At 39.9% G+C, this 19,764-nt stretch overlaps 2 protein-coding genes across 5 annotated transcripts in view; one reads left to right on the top strand and one right to left on the bottom strand.

The window, feature by feature from the left end:
• Positions 1–16,236, top strand: part of LOC121737016 — a 29,432-nt gene extending 13,196 nt beyond the window's left edge. For 3 of the 4 annotated variants that reach the window (XM_042128528.1, XM_042128529.1, XM_042128527.1), the window contains 12 exons: positions 196–298; positions 1,280–1,380; positions 1,546–1,849; positions 2,158–2,318; positions 7,753–7,931; positions 8,363–8,502; positions 9,226–9,462; positions 10,077–10,227; positions 12,212–12,451; positions 14,594–14,769; positions 15,435–15,572; positions 15,940–16,236. In XM_042128528.1, coding sequence (XP_041984462.1) covers positions 196–298; positions 1,280–1,380; positions 1,546–1,849; positions 2,158–2,318; positions 7,753–7,931; positions 8,363–8,502; positions 9,226–9,462; positions 10,077–10,227; positions 12,212–12,451; positions 14,594–14,769; positions 15,435–15,572; positions 15,940–16,120 — 2,111 coding nt within the window. In that variant the 3' untranslated portion in view covers positions 16,121–16,236. Of the gene's footprint in view, positions 1–195; positions 299–1,279; positions 1,381–1,545; positions 1,850–2,157; positions 2,319–7,752; positions 7,932–8,362; positions 8,503–9,204; positions 9,463–10,076; positions 10,228–12,211; positions 12,452–14,593; positions 14,770–15,434; positions 15,573–15,939 lie in introns of all 4 variants that reach the window. The other variant, XM_042128526.1, reaches the window with a different exon arrangement.
• Positions 16,237–17,227: 991 nt separating this feature from the next.
• LOC121737010 (negative elongation factor B) lies at positions 17,228–19,228 on the bottom strand. The gene has a single exon (XM_042128518.1). It carries the CDS (start codon positions 19,120–19,122, stop codon positions 17,356–17,358), a length of 1,767 nt encoding a protein of 588 aa, XP_041984452.1. The 5' UTR covers positions 19,123–19,228; the 3' UTR covers positions 17,228–17,355.
• Positions 19,229–19,764: the final 536 nt, after the last annotated feature.

The following is a 19,764-nucleotide window of genomic DNA, read 5'->3' as shown; positions in this document are numbered from 1 at the left end:
TACAGAGCAAGTTAAATAAAAGTTTTTAATAATACTGCAGTCTGCAAAGCTTGTGAAAATTGGTATTATATTGGAAAAAACGACGAATATAAAAGTGTACATTTTCAGTCTTCTCAAAGTTTATGGACCTGGAGTCTACTTTGCTTATATGTAAGCAAAGTAGAGTCTGTAATATTTAAAATTACTTACAAACAGGTTACGGACGAGGTGGGTATTATAACCCTGAATATCCCATTGGAAGTCGGTATCCCACCACGGATCGCTTCCCCGATAGAGGCCTACGACCGGCTGGAGACAGGTAAATCGTAAATTTAGACTATAATTTAATAGTTAGTGTAGAAAACCCTTAATTATTCAGTTAAGATGCGTAATGTAACATAATAGATTCGACATTGAGCATTACATTACAATAGTACCTCCCTGACTGACGAGCATTCGCGTGTAATGTAACATTATAGATTCGACTTTGAGCATTACATTACAATAGTACCTCCCTGACTGACGAGCATTCGCGTGTAATGTAACATTATAGATTCGACTTTGAGCTTTACATTATAATAGTACCTCCCTGACTGACGAGCATTCGCGTATAATGTAACACTAGCTGTTTGACCGAGCTTTGCTCGGTATCCGATGAAAATGACATTTTCTAGAAATGATTCCTAGCTAGATCGATTTATCGCCCCCGAAACCCCCTATATATATATATATATATATATATATATATACAAGAATTGCTCGTTTAAAGATATAAGATAAGATTACAGATTCGACTTTGAGCATTCTATCTATTCCATAGCAAGTTAACTTCACTGTCACGTAGCATTGATGTTATAAGGCACATTGTATCATTATAAGGCGCGCATTGTAATACTCGGTTCTCCTCCCTCACTAATGTAATGCTCGACTCTGTAACGTTACTAAATTACAAGAGAAAGCTCCCAGTGAGGAAGCACCTTTACTCGTTACTATCTTGGTTCACCTTTTCATCCTGCATAATAATAAGTAACAAATCTAAGTGATAATACTTTAAAGTGGTTATTGGATTCCTTGCTTATAGAATTCACCGTGAAAGTGCAGTACTGGAAGATTCTCTATTTATTGCTTAGTTTTATTACATCGTGTATATTCGTAGTTTGCTTTATCATCTTTTTGCGCGTTAGGTAAATTAGCTACACTCATCACATAAAAAATAACAAGTCTTATCTACTTTTGTTTTTAAGAACGCAATTCCTTAACTTTAAATTTAATCTTAGTTTTAAAGGAATCTGTCGTTCAGGTATCCCATTGAGCCAAGACCAACATTCGGCATCAGAAGACCTATCGACAGACCTGGGTATCAAGGAGACTACCCTCCATCAGGGATAGACAGACCAATAGGTGAGTCGTACAAAGTAAATAATTTTCCATAGTAGTATTTTCTCTACATGTATATGGAAAGTGGAATTGGAAACCACTTTTTTAAATAAAGGGGAATAACAGCTGTGCAACGCAAGATTTGACTATTAATGTTCGCCTTTACAGTAACTATTAACAATTTATCAGGTGGAGGAGGCTACGGTGGTTACCACGACGATCCCATTGGTTCCGGTCCAGTCGCTGGTCCAGTAAACAGTCCCGTCGGCGGCGTTATCGGTGGCCCAATCGGAGGGCCAATAGGGGGAAGACCACCCGTTGGCCAAAGACCATGGCAGGGATCCAGATGCGAAGATGACAGTTTCAGACAGGTTGGCAGACAACGCATGCAGAGGCGCTTCGTGAGACGCTTCACCACCGCGCAGTCTTTGGCTCACTGTCAGAGAGAGTGTATAGAAGCCAGAGATTTTATATGCCGCTCATTTAATTATAGGTAAGAATGAGTATTTATAGTAGTATTTTAAATGAATTTCACTAAAATCACGCTATGAATGTTAATGGACAAGAAGGAGCAAGCAACAAGCTTAGGATAAAGAACTGCTTTTACAAAAATATATAGCAAAACGTTGCCAAAAAGAAAGTTTTCTACACAATATGATCCACTTTTAAGAACTTTGAATGCCATGGTTTCTATTGGCGGTAGAGAAGGTTTTATAATCAAACCATCTAACGATACTTAATCATACCACATATCAAATTCTTTTTGGAAATGTCCCTTCTACTACTCTCTTCCCTCACCAGGGATGTCCCATTCGGAGCGGAGCCGCGTGACAACTGTGAGCTAAGTGACCGTGACACACGCGAGCTCGATGCCGCCAACCCTGCGCACTTCGACAACACAGCTAATGAGTATGACTTCTACGAGCGGGCGCTGGGACGGATTGCTGATGATTGCTTGGATGGTAAGAGCTAGGCTACTGATATTAAGATACTGATATGTGTTCTTACTAGTCTATACTATCTATACTAATATTATAATTCTGCAGAGTTTGTTAGTTAGTTTGTTTGTTTGTTTGTTTTTTTGAACGCGCTAATCTCAGGAACTACTGGTCCGATTTGAAAAATTCTTTCAGTGTTAGATAGCCCATTTATCGAGAATGGCTATAGGCTATATTTTATCACGCTAAAACTAATAGAAACGAAGAAATAGAGGAAATGTGGAAAAAACGGGGGGAAATTATTTGAAAGGGCTTATTTGAACGCGCTAATCTCAGGAACTACTGGTCCGATTCGAAAAATTCTTTCAGTGTTAGATAGCCCATTGATCGAGAAAGGCTATAGGTTATATTTTATCACGCTAAGACTAATAGGACCGAAGAAATAGAGGAAAATGTGAAAAAAACGGGGGGAAATTATTTTAAAGGGCTTATTTAAACGCGCTAATCTCAGGAACTACTGGTCCGATTTGAAAAATTATTTCAGTGTTAGATAGCCCATTGATCGAGGAAGGTTATAAGCTATATTTTATTACGCTAAGACTAATAGGAGCGAAGAAATAGAGGAAAATGTGGAAAAAACGGGGGAAATTATATGAAAGGGCCTATTTGAACGCGCTAATCTCAGGAACTGCTTATCCGATTTGAAAAATTCTTTCAATGTTAGATAGCTCATTCATCGAGGTAGGGTATAGGTTACATTTTATCACGCTAAGACTAATAGGAGCGAATAAATAGATGAAAATGTGGAAAAAACGGGGGATATGAACTACTGGAGCAATTTTTATGTTATTTGGCAAACATGAAGAATAGACCACATGAAGGGACATAGGCTATTTTTTGCTGCAAAATGTACGTAGGTTGCGTGAAATTCCTAAATTACGCAAGCGAAGCCGCGCGGAACATCTATATATAATAAAATCGTAGGAAAGTCAATTCTATATATTATTGAATATTTTTGTACAATAAATAATACTTGGGATGTGATCTACTATGCTAACGCGGACGAAGTCGCGGGCAACAGCTAGTATAGGATATAAGTAGAAGGAAATAAGAGAGATGCTTAAGAACTGATTAAGTACATTAACATAAAGCATCAGACATAAGACACCTTTTGTTCAGAGACTTAATCCACTTCCTAATTAAATAACGACATTGACATAATATCACTTCAGTAGTCTTACTGCCTCAATCACGCATAAGCTAAGCGTCTTGAAGTGACCTCAGCGAATGTGCAAAAGATGTTTATGTGTGCGTGCGCCGAAGAGCGCGTCTGGTATGAAGACAGAAATGAGAAAATGTACTTTATAATATTTTTACCTTTGCGCCGCAAGTTATGAGTAATATGGTCAAACTGTGCAGTGTCCAAACCTAACCTAACCCTTCAACGCAGAGCATAATGCCTTTGACGACTGCTGTCCGGTCAGGAGGAAATGGGACGCAGCCGCTAGGTCGACAGTAGTATACTGCTAAAGGCGCCCTTGACATGATTTATAGCACAAATAACGCCACCTATGAAAGAACCTGCAGAGTGGTACAGATCAACCTGCAAAGGAAGAAACTGGCCACACAAGAACTGATGATGGAGGCTTGCAAATTTACATTTGCATTGATTCAGGAGCCGTACACTGGAGCCGAGTCAGGGATGAGGGAAGTCAGCGGGGTGCGAATCTTCCAGTCTGGTGAGGGTGAAGCAAGGACAAAAGCAGCGATAGCGGTCTTCGATAATAATATCGAGGCTTCTATGGAGGCCCGATATACCTCGAAAAATATAGTTGTAGCCCGCATCGGACTTGGAGATCGTGTGATTACAGCTGTGTCCTTTTACCTTGAACCTGACCAAAATGTAGATGAGCACCTGGATCAGTTAGGTAGAATCGTAAATGACCTAGGACCTAGTGGCATCATCATGGGTGGCGATGCCAATGCAAAAAGTGTTTGGTGGGGCAGTACAGAAAACGACTCCAGAGGTGACGTCTTTTCCGGTCTGTTAAACCAATGGGGAATGGAAGTGTTAAACGAAGGAAGGAAACCTACTTTCTTTACCATCAGGGGTGGGAGGACATGCAGTAGCATTATAGATGTTACTGCGTGCACTCCTGACCTATTACACTTAGTCCAAGATTGGAAGGTAGAGGAAGGGATGGTTTGCTCGGATCACAATGGTATTGTGTTCAGTATGGGTAAACAAAAAATTAAAATAAAACCAAATAGTGCAACTCGGAAATACAATACTAAAAATGCTAATTGGACAGCCTTCTTGGAGAAAGTAGCCCAATTAAAAATAGATAAAAATTTAAACACGGGAAGAATAGCAGAAATAAACACTAAAAATGAATTAGATAAAACCGTAACTGAATACAATATCGTCGTGACAAGCGCCTGTGAAGAGACCCTCCCGAAGAAGAAAGCTGCTATTCCGATAAAAAAGCCCCCATGGTGGAATGACGAGCTAGAACAGAAGAAAAGGAAGACCAGGACACTCCGCAGAAGAATTCGTGGTGCTGCACTAGATAGGAAAGAATACGTTGTAAACGAATATCTCAAACAGAAAAAAGAGTATGAGGAGGAGGCCAAACAACAACAGGTCAAAAGCTGGAGGGAGTTCTGCGAAAAACAAGACAGGGAGACAGTATGGGATGGGATATATAGGGTTCTTAGGAAAACAGGGAAGAGACAGGAAGACTTGCTGCTGGTAAAAGGAGGAACCACACTCACCGCTAAGGAGTCCGTCGAAGAATTGGCCGAGGTCTTCTACCCCCGGGATGATCCCAAAGAAGACACTGAATACCATAGCAGAATACGATCCCAAGCAGATCTCGTGAACCGAGAAGATGATCCTGACAATCATGATCCTCCGTTTACTGAGACCGAACTTAAATCTGCTATGGACAGTTTCAATCCTAAAAAGGCTCCAGGAGGGGATGGCCTTACTTCAGACATAATAGCGCGAACAGTGAACGCTGATCCAGAGTTTTATCTGAGTCTCTTCAACAAATGTCTGCAACTCGGGTGTTTCCCCACCATTTGGAAGGAGGCTACAGTCATAGTCCTCAGAAAACCGAATAAAGAGGACTATACGACAGCAAAATCCTATAGACCAATAGGCCTCCTTCCGGTGATGGGAAAATTATTCGAGAAGATGTTGGTGAGGAGACTCAGATGGCACTTGACTCCTAGGCTGAGTTCCCATCAGTACGGCTTCACACCTCAACGAAGCACGGAGGACGCCCTCTTCGAACTTATGAGCCAGATCAAGACAAACCTGAAAAACAAAAAGATTATAGTGATGGTCTCATTGGATATCGAGGGGGCGTTTGACAGTGCATGGTGGCCGAAGATAAGGGTGAGGTTGGCGGAGGAGAAATGCCCGATCAATATTAGAAAGACGATCGACAGCTATCTGTCGAACAGGAGGGTAAAGGTGAGGTACGCTGGAGAGGAATATGAAAAGGAAACGGACAAAGGATGTGTCCAGGGTTCGGTGGGTGGTCCTTCTCTTTGGAATCTAAAATTAGATCCATTACTCAAAAACCTAATTCAGAGGGGGCACTATGTCCAGGCCTTTGCCGACGACATAGTGCTCCTCTTCTTTGGTATAACTACGGACGTCATAAATGAGGCTGCGAGAGATGCCCTTGAGTATACGCACTCGTGGGGAGCGGAGAACAAATTGAAATTCGCTCCCCACAAGACGCAAGCCATGGTCATCACTCGCAGGCTCAAATATGACACTCCAAGACTAAGCATGGGAGGGGTCTTAATAACTATGACCAACAAAATAAAGTTATTGGGCCTAACCATCGATGACAAGTTGACCTTCAACGCCCATATAGACAATGTTTGCCGGAGAGCCGTGAAGTTACACTCTCGGCTCTCACGAGCGGCCAGAGTCAGCTGGGGGCTGAAGGCCAACGTGTCAAAGATGATCTATAATGCTGCTGTGGAACCCACAATAACATATGCGGCCTGTGCATGGGCGGATTCAGCGAGAAAGCTGAGTGCACGGAAGCAGCTAAATGCAATACAAAGGGGCTTCGCCCAAAAAGCATGTTATGCCTACAGAACTGTTTCCTTGCACTCAGCTCTCGCTATTTCAGGCATATTGCCGCTTGATCTACGAATCAGGGAGGCGGCTAACCTCTACTTAGCCCGAAAGGGAAAAGCCGAGACCATTATCCGGGACTTAGAGATCGAAACGGTGGAAACTTTTAATAACACCCCCCACCCTGCACAAATACAACGATTAGGCTACACCTGCCTGATGGACCCGAACGGGATAGACAATACCAACATTCCGATAAAAATTTTCACTGATGGTAGCAAGCTTGAGGGTAAGGTGGGCGCAGCACTGTCAATATGGACAGGCGATCGGGAGACGCGGCACCTTAAGCTCAAGCTTGCAGACCACTGCACAGTCTATCAGGCGGAACTTCTTGCGCTGAGCAGGGCCTCGAAAGTTGCTCTAGATACATCAGATCACAAAATTGGTATCTACAGCGATTCAAGAGCGGCAATCGAGGCCGTGTGCAGCGCCGGAACCATTAATAAGGTTGCCTTACAAACTAAGAAGAACATCGCGTGTGCATTGAACCAGAACAGAGAGATATTTCTGTTCTGGGTCAAGGCACACGTGGGACTAACAGGGAACGAACGCGCTGACGAGTTGGCCAAAGAAGCTGCAGTTGGACTGAGGGTTAAACCCCATTATGACCTGTGTCCGGTCTCACACGCGAAGAGGCTAATCCGTGAGGAAACTCTTCGTGAGTGGGATCGAAGGTACCAAGAGGGTACTACTGGAGGTGTCACTAAAATGTTCGCACAGGATATAGGGGCAGCTCACAAGGTCTTTAAGGAGATTAAACTCAATAAGGAAATAACACAGGCACTGACCGGGCACGGTGGGCTCTCTGGGTATCTGTACCGCTTCAGGTGCAAAGAGAGCCCATCGTGCAGGTGTGACCCTAGTAAAATAGAAGATGTACCACATCTTCTAACAGAATGCCCAATATACTCGAGGCCAAAATATGATCTGGAGATGAAAATAGGACTAGAAATTAATGTTGATAGCATAAAGGAAATAGTAAAAGATAAGAAAAATAGGGAAGAATTTTTGCTATATTGTGTTAAAATAATAAAAGGAGTAAATAGTATTAACAGAACACAAAATAGAAATAGGAGATAAGTGTATAGACATAGGACAGTATAAATTGTATTCAGAACATAAATCCCTCGAATAAAAATCAGGGACAAGAGTATTTAATAATAAAAAAAAAAAAAAAAAAAAAAAAAAAACCTAACCCTTCAACTTCAATGTCCCAAGTTTATGCGATCACTTAGATAAACTGACTGTGCCGTTTCATCAGCTGGCATAAGAGCCATTTTAACCCTTTAATTTCAGTGTCCCAAGTATGCAACGAAGACGGTATGGAGTTCACCCTGCGGCTACCTGAAGGGTTCTACGGGCGCATGTATACGTACGGCTTCTACGACCGCTGCTTCTTCCGCGGTAACGGAGGGGTTAACAACGTGTTGAGGATCACTGGCGCACACGGGTATCCGGAATGTGGTACGCAACGGGTAAGTAGTCTATTTGGTCTGATATCAACTTCCAAGATGGAAGGAATGTTGGAATCTCAATTTGTATCCATAGAATATGTGAAAGGAGCAACTTTTTCTGTTTATTCATTCTTTTTCATTTGTGCTCAATTTTTAATAACGTGACCAAAAAACGATCTTTCTGCTGAGCAGACATCTTACGACGTCAAGTTGGATAAATTTCAGATAAAGTATAAGGGATATAATGGTCACATAAGATAGTGGGGCTAGACGATACCTATGCCATAACTCTACCGTAGGGTAGAGAGCAGGTTAAGAAATGTTATCTTGTCGTCAAGAGTTGCCGATGCTCTGAAGAACATAAGTAGGACAAAATATACCTTAAGTTTATGTTATCCATTTGTCCCTCTCTAACGCAAGAACGAATCCATCTAACCACCAATACCTTTCAGTACGGTGACACAATGACGAACATCGTGGTAGTCCAATTCAGTGACAACGTGCAAACCTCCCGGGACAAGAGATTCAACCTGACCTGCCTCTTCCGAGGACCAGCCGAGGCCGTCGTCACGTCCAACTACATCGGCGCTGGGTGAGACTTGAAATGCTAACATGGCGTCAGAAAGACGTGCATGCGTTTGGTTTCCGATGCATGTAATATGGACCAGTCCATAATATGTTCAAAAATGTTTGAAGGTTGCTCTTTTTATCATCTTTCCTAAGGTTGCTGCAGGTTTTATCATTTTTCGTCGAATTTTCGAATAAGTGCAATGTGCATGTGCCTTTTACATTTTTTGTTACATCATCATAAAATTTCAGTTCGAAATATTCAAGCTGTGAAAATTTTTCAAAATGCTGTTATCTCCTTTTTGACTTGCTGAATTCCCATAATAATTAACGAATGCTGTTTTATGAGGTTTCAAGCTATTTCATTTTACCTATCATTATCTAATTGTGCTAAAGGAATGTTAAAAAGAATTTTGCTTGAGCTTGAGCTTTGTGTGTTTGTCTGTGTGTTTTTAAATGATTCCATCTTGTTGTCATCTGTGTTGTTTTCTGGATATTTAATTTATGTATTCGATTGGGGGAGAAATATTGAGTGCTGTTATGACTAACAGCTACTAACCTCTAGATTTTGAATGAATTCTTCTTAAATGTTTACAAGTGATTACTTTCCTATAAATTTTATGTTGAGAGTCTTTTAAATATGTTTTAATATGGAACATTCCATATTGAAATTCATTCAAAGTCTAAAGAATTTCCAAAACCAACTCGACTTTACATCTAACCGTAGACTTGGCGATTTGATTGACAGGTCGGGCAGTCCTATACCCATTGAGTATCTACCGGAAGAGAGTTCATTGAACTCGAAAGTTCGGCTGATGATTTTGTACCAGGGGCGGCCTACCACCACTATAGCGGTGGGCGACCCGCTCACGTTCAGGCTGGAGGCCCAGGACGGGTATAACTACGCCACTGACATCTTTGCCACAAACGTGATAGCAAGGGATCCGTATTCTGGACGCTCGGTGCAGCTTATTGATAGAGCTGGGTATGTAATTCTGTATTTCTATCTGGTATGAAAAGTATGTAATTAATAAACTATTAAATTATTTTGAGAAAAATAATGAAGAATAAGGATAACACATCGACTGATGAAAAACGGCTATAGTCTTGTAAAAAAACTAAAAACTGAGCAAAGAATATTTAGCATAAGAGAATAATCATACCTTTTTAAGGTTTTAAAAATGTGTTTGAAAATAGATTTATTCAATACATATAGCGAATGAAAGAAACAAGTATAGATGTCTTCTTCCTATTCGTAACAAAAAAATCTTCTTTGTTACGAAGCGTATCTGTAGGTACATTTTTGTTACGAATTGTTGTGATTTTTTTGTTACGAGTACGAATAGGAAGAAGACATCTCCGCTTGTTTCTTTCTTCACAAATCTTTCTTCACAACAAAAAAATCTTCTTTGTTACGAATAGCAAGAAGGCATCTCTACTTGTTTCTTTCATTCGCTAACGCGCTTCCATAGTATTTATAAACGCAAAACAACATATTTTCCGTTTCGTTGAAAGAATCAAGAAGCGATAAAGCCACAGTCAAATTTCTAAAGTCTCAGCGTACCTACTATTTAGTTAATAGTCTCTATCTCTCGTCAGATGTCCCGTAGACCCGGACGTGTTCCCGGAACTGGACAAGGGACGAAACGGGGATTCCCTGGAGGCCAGATTCAACGCGTTCAAGATACCGGAGTCCAACTTCCTCGTGTTCGAGGCCACCGTCAGGACCTGCAGGGACGGCTGTCAACCTGTAAGTGTAGGCTTAAGTGCTACTCAGTTTGAGAACCTCTTGGTTTTTTTTTAATTCAATAAAATGACTTGAGCCCATCTTTAGTATTCGAAGCCACCGTCAGTGCTTAAGCGCTACATAGGTTTGTATTTTCAGTTTATCAATACAGTGTTCTGTACAGCTCTGGATATAGGCCATGGCCTATGGGCGGCAGCGTCCTATGGCATCCTAGGGCGGCAGCGTCCTAGGATGGCGGCAGGTTTGTTTTGTAACATAGGGGCGGCAAAATTAAAGTGACCTATACCTACTCAATTTAATTAAGAGTTTGACACATACCTAATGTATGGAGCTTATGTAAAAATCTTTATTTAATTACAGTTGAGATAAATCAAGTGGCAGTTAATAGAAGTATCCACTCATACACATATGTCATGAGTATCCACTCATGTGACATGTCTAAATATGGACTAGGTATTCACATTTAGGCTGGCCTCACACAGCCGGAATTTCATAATCGGAAATTCATATTATTAATTCAAAAAGACCGGAATACCATACAATATCAGTACGCTCCACACACATTCTGATTTTTTCAGATTATGAATTTCATAGATCGATCTGTAAGAATATGAATTTCCGATTATGAAATTCCGGCTGTGTGAGGCCAGCCTTAGAAGTCGAATACTTACTGAATTTTGGCACGCTTTTCAATTTTTAAAATTTCCCGGGTTGTGCTAGAGTCGCAGCAACGCGATGCAAATCTAAATAGGTAAGTACAATTATTGTCAAATTAACTGTTCAATAAAAATGAAGCGTAATATCACGATTCACGCTACACGACAATACAATTGCTCGTAGTATGAGTTCTCTGTTCTATCCACATTCCACACTAAAGAGAGATTCTCGCTTCTTTATCCGAAACCGTATAGCGACCGATTGTTCCGTATCGAACTTTGCAAGTTTAAAAACACAATATGACTCCATTAAAAAGATATAAAGTTTATAATAATTACTTGTATTTTATTTTAATAACTTATTCGTTTGCGTCAACGCTTGTACTTATAAATAAATAATAATGCATGTGCTATAGATATATTATCTTTATTAAATGAGCAAGACGTTATAATTTTGTCTCATAATAGATAAAAATATTTGCATAATAATCAATAACAACAGTTTTGGTCTATATTTTTTATTTATGTTATCTATAAAGTGTAAATTGATCATATTGATCGATTTACTTGGAATTACACTTACATGCCATACCTACCTAGGAGATAATTATAGTCAGTAAATACTTAGTAAGACAACAGCTATATAGGTTGCCTGCGTGGTCTAGATGGTTTAGAGTGCGGCTTTGACTCGGAATTCGTGAGTTCGATTCCCACGTTGAAAACAATTTATTTCCAAGTTCGGTTAGGACAATGCAAGCTGATCAACTGGCTGTCTAATAAAAAATAAAAAAAAATATGTATATCCACAGCCGAATAGTTATATAGCCTCCTCGTTTTTTGGAAGTCGGTTATAAAGTTAGATGATCCATGCGTCGGATGGGCATGTAGAAAGTTGTTCCTGCGCCTGAATATCTCTCGACAGTCCCACTGGTTTATGAGAGTAAAGGAATTTCGAGTGTGCTCTTGTGTACTGCTCGCACACTTGGGCACTATAAAATTACTCCTGCGTAACTGGCCTGGTTTCGATGAAACCGTCACCGAAATCGGTGTGGGAGTTATTATACTAGATTTATATATTTAGCGTTATTATTTCATTATCATAATTTATAATATAATATATTTTACTTATATTTTATGAACAATCTAAGTTTCTCTATCAAAAGGACAGAACATGATGCTTGATCATTGAGCAACGTCGATTGCTGAGCTAATTATAACTGCGTATTAGCAAAACGGCCACTCTATATGTTGCTATCTTATTAATACTGAGTAAATAACTAGAACGTTTATGTTTAGCATTGCTGATACTAACCGTACCTTACTTTTTACAGGCTTACTGTCCAAGCCACACCGGACGATCAGAGCCCTCCTTCGGTAGGAGGAGAAGAGACACCAATTCCACAGCCGTCAACGGCACAGAAGTCGGTGTGAAGGTGGATACAGTCACAAGCGAGGAACAGACGAACAAGAGTGAAGCGTCAGTTTACAAGATATCGTTTGAAGAAGCTAAGGTTGATAAATTCCTGAAGGAGGAGGTGGAATCGCCGAGTCATGTTCGCAAGATGATTGAGGTAAGGACTAATCACTATAAGGTATCATTCATGCTTGAAAGTATGATGATCATCAAAGGACAAAGTGTTTTAGAGTTACTCTCTAAGCATGTATTAGAGAGTAACCTGGAGGCCTACTACGAAAAAGTTTTGAGACTCAAACAATCGGATGAGAATGCCGTGTCTTGCTCTAACAACGTAATTTCTCGTTTGTTAGAGTAGGACGCGGCATTCTCGTACGATTGTTTGAGTCTCAAAACGGTTTCGTGGTACGGCCGCAGAAGCTAAGTATATCTAGCCTGCAAATTCGTGTCACTTATCGTACGGAAACCGCACATTTTATGGCATATAAACTATCATAATATTATGGTTTCCCTAAAGAGACACTTCAAGTTCCGACTCGAAGTGTCTCTTTACCTCATTCAAATTATTAGGGACTAGCTGTTGCCCGCGACTTCGTCCGCGTGGGCTTTAGTTTATAGTTGTTCCCGTACATCGATTGATCATCGAGTCGTTTACGCGCAAATCAGAAAGTATATTGTGTGGGAACCGCAAATTTTTCGGGACAAAAAGTATTCCTTGTTCCAGATTCAAATTAGTATCTCCAATCTCCATGCCAAATTTCATCAAAATAGATTAAATAGATTAGGCGTGAATCATATAAGTTTATTGTGCGGGAACCGTATATTTTCCGGGATAAAAAGTATCCCTTGTCCTTTTTCGAGACTGAAAGTATTGCCATACCAAATTTCGTCAAAATAGATGGAATAGTTTAGGTGATAATCATAAAAGTTTATTGTGCGGGAACCGCACATTTTCCGGGACAAAATGAGTACTTATTCCTTGTCCTTTCCCGAGACTCAAAGTATCTCCATACCAAATTCCATCAAAATAGATTGAATAGTTTAGGCGCAAATCATAAAAGTATATTGTGCAGTAACCGTACATTTTTCCAGGACAAAATGTATCCTATGTTCTTTTTCGGGACTCAAAGTATATTTAATCCTGATACCAAATTTCAGCAAAATGGGCCGTTTACGCGTGATGTCGTGACCACGCGAAATATAACGTTCCGCGCAGCTTCGCCCGCGTAAATTAGATATTTCACAGACAAATTAGTCCACAAAAAATAGCCTGTGATCCTTCGCGTGGTCTACTTCTTATCTGTGCCAAATAACAGAAAAATTGCTCCAGTAGTTCGTGATGTAAGCCTTTTCAAATAATTTCCCCCATTTTTTCCACATTTTCGTCTTTCCTGTTAGTCTTAGCGCGATAAAATATAGCCTATAGCCTTTCTCGATAAATGGGCTATCTAACACTGAAAGAATTTTTCAAATCGGACCAGTAGTTCCTGAGATTAGCTCGTTCAAATAAGCCCTTTCAAATAATTTCCCCCATTTTTTTTTGCATATTTTCGTCTATTTCTTAGCTCCTATTAGTATTAGCGTGATAAAATATAGCCTATAGCCTTCCTCGATAAATGGGCTATCTAACGCCACAAGAATTTTTCAAATCGGACCAGTAGTTCCTGAGATTAGCGCGTTCAAACAAACAAACAAACAAACTCTTCCCAATTATAATATTATATATAGTATATAGTATAGATGATGACAAGGTCAAAGATTAGCGAATTTTCTTAATAAAATAAAGAAATCACGGTAAAACATAAGTGTTCCCAAAATTTCAGCTCGATAGCATTTGTATTTTTTTTTGTTATGCGCCTTCAAAGTTGGATAATCAAGTCGATTTTTTTTTCAATTATATTTCTTAATATTTGTATACCATTCGATAACTTATGCAATTAAAAGCAACTTTTGTTATAAAACCACTTTCATAAACGCAATACTTAATATACCTATCGAACAAAGTTCTCTCCCGATGCGTACAAACTACGAAAGAGTGACGTCAGTCTTTCGTAGCACTTTGTATGGAGCGTTTCGGGCAGGTTTATTTTATGAGATGTTTGAATTGTCATATCTTGGTGAATTTTTAAGTTATCAGAGTCATTCTTTCAGCGATGTTTCTATTTTTTAAGGGTCGTTCAATTACCAATAAGAAAAAAAAATAGTCATCAAGCCTATTTGAGCGTAAAGGGATAACACGAAAGATAGACATATTATATACAAATGACACACTTTCATTTATAATATTCGCATATTACAGGTGTTCGACAACCGCAACGAACTGATAGAAGAGAACGGTGCACCTGACTCCGCGCCGGTGGTGGCAGCGGTGGGAGTGTGCGTTTCGCCCTACCACTACCGCGCGTTACTGGTTGCGCTCTGTGTACTACTGTCGCTCCTGCTGGCTATGTTGACCGCCGCGTTGTATATTTACAAGTAAGTTAATACTCTTTTAGAAGAATTTTAAATTCACAACTAAGGAGAAGGTAGTTAAAAATTAGTGGCAGCGGTGGGACTGAGCGCAATGCTATACCGCGCGCTGCTGGTGGCGTTGTGTGTGCTAATGTCGCTTCTACTGGGCATGTTGACCGCCGCGCTGTATATTTTAAGTTAATACCCTACTCTTTTAGAAGACTTTTAAATTCACAACTAAGAAGAAGGTACTAAGTCAAAAATTGGTGGCAGCGGTGGGAGTGCGTGACCACTACATGCCACTACTAAGAGTTGTTAGAAAAAAACACTCCGTCTAGCCCATACAGTAGCTTATACACTAGTTTGTTAATAGCCAGCAAAAAAGGTTACTGTACTGTGCAAGCTGTACTTGAAGTAAGTTAATAGTCTGTAGATATCCTTAAGTTTGGTAGAAACAGTGGCAGTATAAGCGGTTTGAATACTACTAATTTTTAATCCTCGCCGAAGACAGAGTGTTATTTTAGCTTGTCGGTCAATTTTGATCTGGTTTTTTTTATTGAAAAGCTAACATTGTCGAGATTGTTTTTAGCGATAGTTCATAATCAGCTGACAGCTCAAATATTATGAAAATTTCGTTTTTTACCTTCATTTAATTCTTAATCTATAAAATGTGTTTCCGTTACTTGTAGACGTTACTGGCGAGTGCTGCAGAAGAACATTACGGCGTCGAGTCCCGTGCCGTCGTTGCGGCCGGCGGCGCCCGGCCCGCGTCCCGCCCGCCCTTCGCTGTTTTCCGCCTCGCATCTACACAAACCCTTCTCACTTAAGTATATAACGAAATGTTGTTATGGTTTTGTAATATTTCTTGAATGACGTTATTGTAAAATTATAATTACATTTGTACAAAATAATACATAATATTGTATCGCACACAATACTTTTATACTTAGCTATCAGCGCCATCTATCTATTCTATTCATCGAAGATATATAAGAAATATTGTGTTTGTGTATCAAAAATTGTAATTATTCTACACAGCACAAGCTAAAAACATAGACTTCCTAGTACTTACAAAATAAAATTAAGCAAAATAATTACACAAGCATCAATGCCAGACTTATCTTGCCTATTGATTGCCTATACACTGTATCATGATATTGCTATTAAATTTTCTAATGATTTTTAATTTTACAGCGGGTTAGGAAGAACATACGGCGACGTAGGCGAGGAAGTGGGTTCCTCCGGGAGACTCGCAAGTGCGTTCGACGACGGCAGCGAACCGATATACACTGATCCATCTCTATTCGAACGCTCCCGATCCCTCAGATCATTACATTCAATGGACTTGAAGCCGGAGCGACGCGAACATCGCTAATACCAGAGTAGACAGAACTAATTAGTACCTCGACTTCTAACAAACGGTCGAAAAGACGCGAGTTGGCCATGAGTGTCAATTTCAACATGTTTCACTGCAGTAACGCATTAGGGCGTTCGCTGCGTTGAGCGTGTGCCCGGCGCGGCCACCCGCGGAGCGTGCTTGTTTCATGTCATCCCATAGAGCAGCGCTGTGTTGAGGCGGGTCAGTCCGTATGGCGCGGGCGCCCACGCGGGGCAGACGCTCAACGCAGCGAACGCCCTTAGGCTGCATTCACATTTTAGTCGCGCGGCTGCTGCACTCAGGACTACTCGCGATTAAGGAATAAGGCTGCGTTTCGACTAAAGCGGAGCGGAGCTGAGCGGTGCCGAATTGGCCAATCGCCATGCTCAAAAGTGTGGAAACGCAGCCTTAATGTGAAGGCAGACTTAGTACGGCGCACGCCGGCCGATATGACATATTAACGTCAAGCGTATAAATATCGAGATCTCTTCTGAGTCGCCCTACTCGTTAGTTCTGTTTACTCTGTTAATACCAAACTACCCTCACATTACTAAAGTTTAACATGTGACTGCCAGAATGCTCAGATTCGTCAAATTTTTTACAGCATTTTTCTAACTGAATAACAGTTTTAATTAAGTTTATGTAATAAGTCAGTACTAATAAAGTATTTTACAGTGGGGTTTGTTTTTTATTAAGATTTAAGTGTAATTTAGAAAGGTCTGCTTTAGTATTTTACAAAGGTTGACACTTGTTTGAAAGCCATCCAATATTGATATAAAGCATAATATGCAGAACAAGCATGGGCGCCGGCAGGGGGTGCCAGGTGGTGCACTTGCACCCCTTGGGAATCTCGGGATCAACAGCAATTATCAGTCTGTAACCCTATTACCATGCCATAAAAAGTTCATAATGTTTCGGCACTAAATGTATTCTGTTGACGTAAATATCTATGACAGTCACTGTGTAGGTCACTGTTCATAAAAATTAAAAAAAAATAGAAAAGAGAGAAAACTAAAATCTGCAGTCCTTGGAAAGTATTTTTGCCAGCACGGCGCGAAAAAATAAATATTAAATAAACTTAAAAAATAATAAAACAATACCTTGGTCTTAGGTCATTGATTGGAAGTATAATTCTAGTTATATCATATTTACTTAATAATAAAATATGTTTAATCTAAATTCATAACATTATTAAATAGCTTAAATACGTAATACAATAAACAATTGTATATCTACATGTGGTAAGGCGCAGGGGTCGGTACGCTCATTAACGGTGAATCCAGGTACTCCATCTCGCTAGTGCTCGGAGCTGGTTCGACTTGTGTATGCATCTTCTGCTGTAACATTTCGTACAGCTTGTGTACAGACTCATTATGCTGAGTGCCCGGTTGGAGAGCTTTCATCAATGTATGTATTCTCGTCTCCGGCAACTTGTGATGAATATACCACAGCAATTTCAACAGATGCCTCGTAACATTGTCTTTAGAGAGGCCGGCAAAGAAGAACTCATCAAATAGGACAGTACTGAAATCTTCACCCAGAAATTCATCAGGCAGCTGAATTATAAGTGCAACTATTGCATGCAAGAATGGATCTTCATATGCGCGCCCGTCTTTACAGCTACCCAGAATACTTAATATTCTCAATAAGGCACCTCTGTCTCTGAGTTTTGCAGCATGAAGAGTGTAATACATAGCTAGTACTCCACATACAGCACTTTCCCTCATATAAGCTTCACAGGCATCCGGAGGAGGGCCTGAATGTTCAATAGTTGTGATGGCTGACTCTCTTTCATCAGGAGGTAGTTTATTATGCAGTGTTCGGACTTGGTCATCAACCATTAAGGACATTAAGGCCGGTAAATACTTTGTTATAACCTGACTGTCTAGTTTGGGTTCTTTAAAATCTTGCGAGTCTATCATCTCCCAGGCACTTAAACCTAATGCTAACATTCTCAGCAACAATATTAATATTGTATTGTCTCTTGGCAATCCCTCAGTGTTTATTAAGTGTTGTAAAATCTTGATAGCTGAGGTAGCTAAGAAATTTACTGCATATGGATCACAAAGTGTCATTGATAGGTCACCCAAAACTTGTTCGTGTCCTTTCTTTACGCTGTCCAAGAATCCTTGGAGTTCTCTAGATCTTTTTATATCTACGTTTCTCTCACGAATACAGGCGTCCAAGCACCATGTGAACTTGTGGCAGGGGTCCACAGATATGATTTCCTGAACCTCTAAGTCGTGGAGGGCCATCAGAAGCTCTGCTCTCAATGTGCAATAGTGTATGTTTCTTGTTCTAAGGAACAAAGTTCTCAGAAACTGTAAAACCATGTCATACAGTTTGATGCTTGTTCCAATCATGTGGGCCAACTTTGTAACTACTGCTCCTTGTCTTCTTACTTTAGGTGAAGGCAGGAAAAACTGATTTCCCGGATTTTCATGGTCAAACAAAACATTTTCTTTCTCTCTTATGTATTGACTCAAAAGTGGAGACACCTCATCACCAAATAGAGATTGATTGTCCTGCCATATCTGTCTCTTTACTTCTGTGTCTGTGTCATTATACAAATCTCTATCGCGGACCAATACCTTCAAGTATTTATCGTCAATGTGAGGGGTATTTTTTAATATACTCATGATAACTGGTCTCAATGCTTTCACTTTGACTACAGGGAAGCTCTTTGATAATAACTCCTTGAGTTTCTTCTCTTTTTCTTTTGTGCTGTCTTTTCCACGTAATTCATTGATGTGGGAGATAAGTTTGTCCCTCAATTCCTCCAACACTGAAGTGTGAAAATCTAAGCGCCGTACACCATGGAGATCTAGTAAAGGTAGCATAGGTCTCAGGGAAGGTAACAATATACCATTTTCCAGCTGGAATTCTTCAATAGCTTTGAGAGGATCTGTACAACTTGTTAGAGCGTCACGAAGAAAAGATTGGCCGGGTACACCGACATCTTCTAAGCCGGTCCCAGGCAATTTACTGGACGAAGCCATTGCGTTTTTTTTTTGTACCACTATCGTGATATTTAATAAGTAGAAAACAAAAGCCAATTAAAACATGTATGATTTAATTTACAATTTATCAATAAAATTAACTTTTGTAACCTAATCAGCATTATTTTGAGTTTTGACTTTTGTTTGACATTGACTTTCTGACGCGGACCAGAGATATATATATTTTTTTAATTCGTCCCGGTCGGGACAGGCAAAGGGAGTGTTGCCCATACAGCCAGGACCACAGATAATTTACAAATGTCAGCATTTTTTACCATCACAGTTTTTAAGCATTCTGCATTAGTTACAAGTTAAGGCCACATTATCAGTAAATTAAAATATTTTATACAGTTAAGTTCATTCAGTTATGCAGACCACCGTTTGCCGTATGTGGCGTTATTATCTTTCAGGCAAACATAAATACTCTCTGGTATTATAGTCGTTAGAACTTAGAGTCTGGCTAACGAAAGATGAGACTGGAAAAAGGCGGCAAATTTAAAAAATCTACGTATGGCAACCTTATCTATAGTCGGAATTATAGTTTTGATACTTGATTATTTATGACAATAATATTATCATCAAGGAACTGATTTTGTCTTTAAACATTCTTCTTGGAACATATCTCTTAATTTATTTATGCTT

This window comes from Aricia agestis, chromosome 20 (assembly GCF_905147365.1).
Source record: "Aricia agestis chromosome 20, ilAriAges1.1, whole genome shotgun sequence".
Taxonomy (NCBI): Eukaryota; Metazoa; Arthropoda; class Insecta; order Lepidoptera; family Lycaenidae; genus Aricia; species Aricia agestis.
The sequence above is the reverse complement of the archived record's forward strand: the minus strand, read 5'-3'. Positions and strand labels throughout refer to the sequence as shown.

Bases quoted from the DNA above. Each gene is read 5' to 3' on its own strand.
- LOC121737010 (XM_042128518.1), bottom strand. From the start codon at position 19,122: ATGGCTTCGTCCAGTAAATTGCCTGGGACCGGCTTAGAAGATGTCGGT.